The sequence below is a fragment of the Hetaerina americana genome, unplaced genomic scaffold (assembly GCF_022747635.1).
Source record: "Hetaerina americana unplaced genomic scaffold, ioHetAmer1.1.p SCAF_10, whole genome shotgun sequence".
NCBI lineage: Eukaryota > Metazoa > Arthropoda > Insecta > Odonata > Calopterygidae > Hetaerina > Hetaerina americana.
The window spans coordinates 38,793,466-38,803,587 of record NW_027286070.1 but is presented as its reverse complement, the minus strand read 5'-3'; the positions used below and the strand labels follow the sequence as shown (position 1 = coordinate 38,803,587).

The window sequence follows — 10,122 nt, the reverse complement described above, 5'->3', positions numbered from 1 at the left end:
TCATTCCTACCTCCAGTTCTTCCCATGCCTCTTTAATCATTTCCTCCACATATACATTGAACAGCCATGGTGAAAATGGGCAACCCTGCCTTACACCTGTTCCTAACACTGCCCATCAGGGCTCCACGTTCCCCACTCGCACCTGAGGAGCAGCAGTCTGAGGCATGTACAGGCTGTGGATTAGCCTCCTGTCCCTCCAATCTATTCCTATTTTCTGTAATATACTCATTAGTTTTTCCCAATTCATTCTATCAAATGCTTTTTCAAAATCTACGAAACAGGCAAATCCGTCCTGATTGTATTCTATATTCCTCTCGATTAATAATCTCATTACTGCAATGGCATCATGTGTGCCTCTCCCCTTCCTAAACCCAAATTGATCATTTCCCTATTAATAATTTGCCCTACTCTCTATACTTTTGTTGATGATCCTGTGAAAAGCTTTAGCTGCGTGGGATATCAAACTTATTGTTCTGTAGTCCTCACATGATGTAGCCTTTACCTTTTTCAGAAAATGGTCTAACACTTACGTCACAATGCCTGCCAGCCTTATTCCTTTCTCATAGATGCTTCAAATAAGTCCATGTAGCTTCTTCCTCCCACATTTTCCTAAACCTTTTAGTAGTTCTGCAGGGGTGTTGTCTACCCCCACGGTTTTATTTGATTTCATCTCCCTTAATGCTGTTTCTATCTCATGATCGAGTATGTCTGTACCTAAGCTATCTTCATCAACATCATATGACTTTTCTATGTCTAACTTTATTGGCCCAAGTTCTTTATCATAGAGCGCTTCTTTGTATTCCTTCCATCTTTCTTGGATCTTTTGTGTGTCAACTTCTATCTTAACTGCCTTATCTCTGTTAGCATAATCTTCTCTTCTAACTTCGAAATAATGAAGCCTTGGTGTATAGTGCACCAATTCCACCCTTGAAAACTTTTCATATCCTCGCCCTGCATTTTCCACCATGCTTATTTTGCTTTGTTTGTTGCCCATCTTAATTTACTATTTAACTCTTTGTACTTTATTTTGCCTAACTTTGTGTTTACATTTCTCCATTTTCTTCTTTCATCCATCTTTGTAATCATTTAATCCATGATGTGATCCATGGTTAAGACTGACTATATGAGATAATATTTCATTAAGCTGTAAATGGTTTTTAAGATTACTGTGAAGGGAATAAAGGTGGATAGATTGGATAAAGATTGAAAATACTAAGATGTTCACATTTACCCGGGAGGGGGGGGGGGGGAGTATGGTTTCCTGAATAGTTTTATGAGGATATTAATCCTGTTGTCAGGGACCATATTTGGGAACTTTCCAAATACACAATCGGTCACAGTGGTTGATGGGGAAGTTTTTCCCTTGCCAAGGACTGGCTCTAGGGTACCTTAACCACCTAAGGGTTAAATAGGAAAAGACTGAATGTTTGCTGAGAAATTAATCTAGGCACCAGGAACATACTGAAGGGGAATAATATGCACTTGCTCACTCATGTATTACTGGAAAGCAATACTAAAACTCGGGAATATGAAGTGGACAAAATACTAAATAGTCTGATTGAATGACAATATTATTATTTGGTCATGGTTTCTGATGGTTATTAATCATCAGTCCTGACTATTTCTTATCCTGTTTGGGAAAAACGTATAAACTGAAAAAACCATTCTATATAAACGTAAAAATAGCATTGCTTGGAGTTAGGAACAAAATTTAATATGATGAAAATACAAGTATTTCATTTTAAAGCTAAGGACACATAAGACTTCTGAATGACTTTCTCAGCCTACCTATTTCCCTCTAACCATTTCTTTTATGTAGTTGTTAGGTTATTTGACTCTCATCCAATCTCACTTCTCAAATTATTAGTAAATTCTGCACAGAATAATTAAATGAAAAAAGCAAAAACAATTGATTTTATTTTATGAGGGCCTGCATTTTGTCACCTATTTTATTTACAATGTACCTATTTCTTCATTTCTTAAAAGAAATCAACAGATAGTAAACTAGAGGTGGCCTCTTTTATATTGATTATCTTAAATTAAAATGGCTTGTCTAAAGCATACGTTGCACTAGCATTAGTGCCTCCACCAAGAAAGTATTAACAACAGTCATGCTCCTTCTCTTGAAATGAATGAGAAAGTAGATTGCTTGGCCTTAACTATGACAACTCACACTTCACTTGCATTAATTTATCCATTATTTTACATTCTAAAATTAACTCTTTCAAATATGTTATCTGAAGTAAATTTAATTTACTCAATGATGGATCTGTACAGGAAAACTTGATAAAACTTTGAAAACAATTTACTGTATCTTGAGGTATCCATTAATACTTCTCATTCCTTATGTTTACCTATCATAAGCATTCATTGAGGGAATACTTGCATCACCAAATTTTTCACAGATTAGCTTCCTTAAGGGTATTTGTTAACTTCATGAAATGCTTTTTTGAACAGGTTTCCTATACTGAGTCATGATTCAATGTGAAGGATGGAAGAGTTGAGTAATTTTTGTTGAGTAGCTCCTTAATCATTATCATATTCCAATTATTTTAGTTTTTAACATTACATACACTTATATTATGACTCCCAGACTCTAAGGAGGCTTCACAAAATACAAAAAGAAACAAAAACTAAGTTTTCAATCTCCAATTTCAATGCCTTCCTCTTTTTTGACTGATAGAAACTGAGTAAACACATTTATTAAAACATATCCCTATATCATTGAATTTTGATTTTATTGTTTCAACATAGTTATTTTTGGAACATATTTCTTACTTAACTATATTATTCTTAAAACGTAACTAGGTCCACGCATTTATATTTCTAATAGTTACTGAGATTTCCTAGTATGGTATTCAGAATAGGAGCATGTGAATGTTTCAAAGGCGTGAGAAAAATCAATTGCAAAGTTGGGAAATTCATTCTAGCCAACATCGGGGCTGATTATTTAGTTATCATGGCTCCAGCTGGCGACAATGAATAGCCAATAATCCTGGAGCAAGTCATAAATACAGTATAAATTCCATTTCCTGTAATGTGTAAACTAAAAAAAGTATTTTTGACACATTCCCATACATCTGCACACATACAAGTCCAATAGCATACATTTCATGGTTTAAGATGGTTACATATGAACTCAGTTTCACGGCAAAGGTTTCCCATTCGTCATCACCTTGGTGTACTAAATTGTCAAAACAACCTATGGCAAATAAAGACCCACGATTATATTTTGTTGTAGACATACCCTTGGAAAGAGACTAGCTATTGGGAAACTGCGAACATCATTACTGCGCGCCAAATCGGGCGTAGTATCTTGGACAGAATAACTAATAAATAAGAAATTGATTCCTCCTGCGAGTCCAAATTATAACAAAAACTTGCTTGCCAGAGATTAGTCAATCCCCAATTGATAAAATAAATTGTGAGAAATAGTTAATCAAAATTTATATATTTCTCTCTATCTTATTACATTAATACCTTCAGTATTGCCATTCACTTGGATTTACGTCATAATCAATCATAAATTTTCTAAGCCCCCACCAAGTATTAAGAAAACCTACATCTACTATTCGTTCGTGAAATGTTGAATATTTTGGCTTCAAATATGTGCATTGCGCCTTGTATAATTTACAAACAGGATCATAATTATCAACCCACATGAATGACATAAATCCAATATTTAATCTTCGCAATAAATTTGCATTATGGCATTTTTCAATGTAATGAAGATGTTGAGCAGCAACAGGATTTCTAACCGTTTCATCCACTTGACTAACATCGTTCATGTATTCTACAAGTGCGTGACGAAAACTTTGCTCGTCAGGGTTGGTCTTCACAAAATAACCAAATGCAGCTAAACCTATAAGAGAAAGACATAATATAATATTCTCGCCTAGTGGCACTGCAGTCGTTCATTAGATATATGTGATAGTTTTACCAACCCGCGAAATACACAGCAGCCTTTCGTGGTTTGTTTTTAATAGCTGCAAGTGTATCAGCCCCAACTTCCTTGTAGTCTATTATTAGATTGACCCAATATTTATCTGAAAATATTTCACAAAATTATGTTAACTTGAAACGGGGCATTATTATAAGGAATAGGTAATAGAATCAGGTTAATACTACAGTGAACGCCTTATATATTTAATACTTACGCCATTTCTCAACGAAAGTGCCTTTATATCTTTCCGGTAGTTGGAATTTAAATCTTTCTGGAAATTGCAAAATTTTCACGGGTATTTTTTTCAGGAATTCTATGCTACTTTGAGCCATGGCTATCGATGAGTACCCCAAGTTAACTTATTCACACAGGGGCATGTTTAATTGCCATATTCACTGTCATTATACCACATTGTTCAATTTTTGTAAAGAAAACTGAATCAACTCTAACTTGTTGTTTACCTTCTTTGGAACGCCAAAAGCATTTTCGTTCGTCGTTTATTTCTAGGTAGTAGACCGTTTCGCCGAGGATTCCGCCTTGTTAGCTTGTCTACTGTATTCTGACCGGGAAAGGAGAAGTGATTTTCTTTCAACCGTATTTGAAATGCAGAATTGATTCGGGACGTGCTAGCTCCAACAATGTTAACTACGTAGGTAAAATAGCAGCTAATGTGTAGGGGAGAATCCATTTCAACGGGAATTTACGCAAGACTTGTCAATAGTAGTAACGGCAGGTGGGAGGGCGAGGAAAGATAAAGGATTTTTGAAAGGGGGGCGGCGCGTGACACTAGATATGTGGCTATAAACATTTACCATAATATAAAAGCTATATATTGCCTTCTTATTTCCATACTTATCAGCCTTCATTATGTACCGCCATACTCTTGGAAACGATTGGAATTTATTGACAATATTGTACGTGTTAGTTGAAATGCATTTCTTAAGATAAATCTATGAATTTCTACGATGAATAATAGCCATTGCGCATTTATCATTGACATCTAATCTAGTAATTATTTATTAAGCATTAAAAGAAAGGTCAAATATATATGTCAATGTCATATTAATAAGGTATGAAGAAAATGTATTGTATTTCTGTTTCAAAGAGATTTATTTATATTCGTTTCTCTTGATGTTTATCAAAATGAAACAGCTTTGGTTATTTAAAGTTGAATCATTAACCACTCCACCTTTGATTGACTTGATTTTAATCGATTCTGGCTTATCTGATTCTGATATAAATCCATTATATTCGCAATCAAGCGAATTATATCAAGAGAAAGGCAAAAGCGCAAGTACCTACTTAAATTTTAGTGAAGTCAAAAGGTATCTGTGATAAAACACCAATCGACCTTACTTGACCAACCTTATATAAGAACCCTGTTGCATCCATTTGGAATCACGCTTTCTATGGTTTGCTGACCTAAGTACTCAGTACCATTTTACTCACTTGCAAAGTGTCCTTTTCAAGTTGGGAAAGTATGACTTCAATTTACAATTTCGCAAAAGATACTACAGTGCATTTGAATTGTCCTTCTTCTAAAACGTACGAACTCGAATAGTGGTACGGGGGTTGCCTGAAAAGTTTCCGACCTAACCAATAAACGAGAAATTTTTTCTTCAAATTCATTTTTCAACATAGTCTCCTTTCAAGTCGATGCACTTTTTTTCGGCGATTCTATAACTTTTTTAACCCTTCCAAATAGTAGTTGACAACTTTATCCGCAAAATAGGCGGTTACATATGCGATAACCTCCTCGTCCGATGGAAATCTTTGTCCTCCAAGCAAAACTTTAGCATTAAGAAACATGATAAAGTCGCTGTGGGCTCTGGATAGTCGCTGGGCTCGCCAAAGGATCTGGTAAATACGGCGACTGGTCAACTGGTCCCTTGTAAGTGCAATCCTTGAATTTAAGCCATGGTGACCACTGACTGAGTTCCATGTCCTGATGTAAAAGCCCTTTCTTCTTCAAATGCGGTTGTTTTTGTAATTTCTGCATTCAGCGTGCAAATAATAATTCGTAATGCTCTCCCATTATTGTTTCACCATTTTGAAGATAATTGATGAACAAGTTTCTATAACTATCCCAAACTTGTCATCACAACCCTTTGCATTCCACTGTTTTGACTGTTCTTTTGTCTCAGGAGTGTGGTGGTGGATCCAAGTTTCATCTGCAGTAATGAATCGACTCAAAACTCTGACTCGCTTCGCTTGAACCGCTCCAAGCGGGAATTTTTAGGGCCTTGGAAATGTTCGTTCGAAAAAGTTTTGTTCCGAAGTTAGCAAACGCGGTACCCTACGCGCGGATGGCTTACGCATGTCCAATTCTTCAGTCATTGTATGGTAAGCGCGTTCTTTCGATATTGCCTATACTTTCTGCTATCTCTCTAACCTAAATATAACGGTCTTCCAGTACCATTTGGTGCCCTTATTTGATATCAATTGTGGTTGCCGCGGTTTTTGTCCATCCCGAACGCTCATAATCAACCAATCTGGTACGGCCACGTTTAAATTGAAAATTTTGCAGTTTTTTACGAGCTCTGATATTCTCTTAAGAATATACCTGTAGATGTATACGCATACATGTGCAAAATTTTGGTTGGATAAATATTATCCTTGCTAACATTACCTCTCAAAGTTAAGGCACAAACCGTATGTAGAAGGCACATTATGGCGCAAATATCATCATCAAAGGCAAGTTATGCATTGAAGATAGGAGTAGAAGTCCGTACCAGCACTATGTACCAACTGCGGATCGCGTGAACTTCGTATTGTTTGTCCTACATCATTTCTTTCTTCAGCTTTACGTACTTTCTAATTGCTTTCATACCGTCTAAAAATGCAAATCTCTTTTTTCCTCTTCCCCGCCTACCGAGTGTTATCCTTTCTATTGAGGCTTTTAGAATCCCACTGGATGGTTCTTCACATTTCCCTTATTCACGTTTTCTACCTTATTCAGATTATACCTGGTAAATTTTCCTATCTTCTCCCGCCATATTTAATATTTAGTTTTCCAGCCATATTTAATGTTAAGTTTAGTTTAGTTAATAGTTAGCCTTCGTCTCTGTTCAACATACTTCATTTATTCTCCATTATGATTTTCCAAAAGCTTCTCGTTTATGCTTATTCTCTTGCCTCAAGGATAGGGATTCAGATAATTTCGCGTTTTATATTAGTCTTTACTAATCTTTAGTTACTTCTTTTATTCGTAGTACTTCAACGTACCAGCCATACATATATTCCCTTTTTTAAATGCTACTTTTGGCAATTATATTCTTTTTCGAATACTCGGACTACCACACTCATTTTCCTCCAAAATACAACTCAAGTACATGAAGTGTTCCACTTGCTCTAGTTTATCTCTCCGTTTTTAATGTCTAGCCTAGATTTTCTACCTCTTGTGGGCCTCATTCCTTTTGGTTATCTTTATCTCTTACTTCTAACAGTGGCTTTGTAACTTATTTGAAACGCTTGAAAACCTAGCTAAAACTATCATCTCACCGTCCACTTTAATTCCCAGCTCAAACTTTTATCATGTCATTTTAAAAATTTCCTCAGCATGTATGTGAAAAATGACTGACGATAATGGACAACCCTGCCCAACTCTTCCAGTCTTTCACTACTCATCAGGATTCTACATCTGCTACACACCTTTGTCCTCTGATTCCAATTAATTCTGAATAATTCGTATATATATCCTATTTATTCCTGTAAAAAAACACCTTGATAATATACTATATTCCATCGCTGGAAATGCGTCACACGTTCCTCTCACTCTAAACTCGCACAAACCTCAGCCTAGATTGTTGTTTCCATTATAAAGTAGCATTATATTGATGATGTTTAGATTTACCTTTTATGCAAATGAAATTAAAGTTCGGTGGCCAGAATAGAGACTCACCCGAAGGAAGACCCTACGAAAGGAATTTATACGCTCAATACACCGGGAAAGTGCCAGGTCTTAATGCAATTGCATTATCCTTAATACTCACGTACTTAAATCTTTCATGGGGTGTAGAAATCAATGAAGTCTTCTCGCAAAATTCCTTTCTCATAAATACTACGCATGACCAGATCATCTCCTCCTTCCATTTCTTTCTAAATAACTCGGTAATTCGACGGAAATTAGAAGTATTTCTACGGCCTTGTTCGACTTATTTTCCTATTAGACTTTTCTATCACTTCATCTAGTATTTCTGAATCACTCAGCCCTCGTCCTCAAGAACCTGAAAGTCATCCTCGTCTATCACGTTCCCTTTCTATTCCTAAGCTGGATGGCATAAGCTCTTTGCCATAAATTTCTTCTACCCATTCTTCTCACCATCCCTGATTTTCTTCCGATTCCACGAATTGCTTTTCTGTTTTATATCGAGTGGTCTGTATGGTTTTCCCTTGCGTCCTGTTCTTTCTCTTATCTTTCCATAAAGTACTCAATACTTTTTCTCATCTGAAATTTTTTCATATGCTCGCTATGATCTTCTACCATGATTACTTGACTAGTTTAATTCTCAGCTATGTTTACTATTTTGTTCTCTGTAGATCCTTCCCCCTATCTTCGTGCTTTCGGTCTTCCATTTCCCTTTTTCTCCTGTAACGCATCTCACTTGCTATCCATTTCTTCTTGATTCTATCTGCTTTTCTTATTATTTCCTTTTTTTCTTTTTATCTCGTTGTTAATTCTACCCTTCTTTCCTCCAGCTTTCATTCCATCATTCTCAAATGTTTATCTTGAGATTATTTTTTTGCCACATTTGAAGCTTCCCAATCCCCTTCCGCATTCTCCTACTCCTACTAGTCCTTCTGAATTTTAAAATGCATTTCATAGCAACTAAATTTTGATAGAAACACTATATTATTTCATATTGATCTGTGCATATTTTACACAATGTCCCGAGCATTTTTTTCAAACTGAAGATAATCTTAATTTTGGAAGTACTTAGCTTCTTAGATTTTTTTTGGGTTGGTTTGAGTCTCATTTTATTTCCACAAAAAGGGAGGCAGACCTTGAGAATGCACACTGTTTTATCCTTGGTCGAAAATATAGTATTAGGGTTGGAGCTGCCAGAAATAACTTATTTAACTCGTTAAACTTGAACGTTATGCTCTTTTTTACATTTGTGAGTTACATTTTTTTTAAAAAACCTACTGCTTAAGAACCTGGATAGTATTTAATTCGCTGCCTCATGGGCTACGGTTTTCATCAACCAGCAATATTTCGTCGTAGCTCAAAGCCTCGACATGTCTGTAATTTGTTATATTCCCCTAGAGGTAATCATCGCTTCATTGGGTTAGAGGGCATTTTGTCCAAGCAAACGCCTTCCAATGCCGTACCTGCTCTGGTGGGTATCTACATACCCTCTATATGGAAATCGGAATTTTCTGGTGAAAATTTGCATCGGAAATCATATCCTCGAGAAACAATTTCAGAATACCACCACCTTCTGAGCCTAATGGAAAGATTCACCACGAATAGCAGAACAATGAACGGACGAGCATGTAAAATAATAAATGTATTATAATAATTTATAATAATTTATAATAATAAATAATCAATTTCAACTGAAAGAATACATTAATAAGAAGCCATTAGATACAAATTTTATGGTAATGATTCGAAGCTTCAGCAGTATATTTCTTCGTGGCAGGGTACCTGTCATAGAGAAGCATTGCTTATTATCGCAAAAACTTACCAGGAATATTAGTATCCAAAGACAGAAAAAGGCACTCGATTTGGGGTGACCGCAGGAAAGTTCTGGGACTAAGGAGTATTTTCCACTTTTTCCCCCGGAGAGAATGCAAATTTCCATGATTCTAAAGGAAAAAGTTATGTAAATAATTATAATTATAATAGTTTAAAAATTTGACGATTTTCTGGGCGAAGATCGGGAAGCATTGCAGTGAAATGCAAAAAAAATGAATAGTTCAAATCCTGATGCGTGCAGTGTACGGTAGTTCAATCTGGAAACAACACATACCAAACAAAAGTTAAATTGCCTTGAGAGTTGATGGGGAAACCGACCTCACTCCAAGGAATTGGAGCTTAGTGCATTTAGTGATGAAACAAAATAAGATTTTTTTAGGTAATCTGCAGGTTAAGGTAGGTTTTGGATGGATACAACCGCCAAATAACTATCTCCTAATAGAAACATAATATAGCATATTACACTAAGACAAGTCCC

The 10,122-nt window shown here is 35.9% G+C and overlaps 1 protein-coding gene across 1 annotated transcript; it reads right to left on the bottom strand.

Moving 5' to 3' along the window:
• Positions 1–2,421: 2,421 nt before the first annotated feature.
• LOC139698563 (mitochondrial import inner membrane translocase subunit Tim29) lies at positions 2,422–4,405 on the bottom strand. The gene is made up of 3 exons (XM_071597406.1): positions 4,158–4,405; positions 3,945–4,046; positions 2,422–3,862 (listed from the first exon to the last, which is right to left on the bottom strand). Exons 1-3 carry the CDS (start codon positions 4,273–4,275, stop codon positions 3,483–3,485), a joined length of 600 nt encoding a protein of 199 aa, XP_071453507.1. The 5' UTR covers positions 4,276–4,405; the 3' UTR covers positions 2,422–3,482.
• Positions 4,406–10,122: the final 5,717 nt, after the last annotated feature.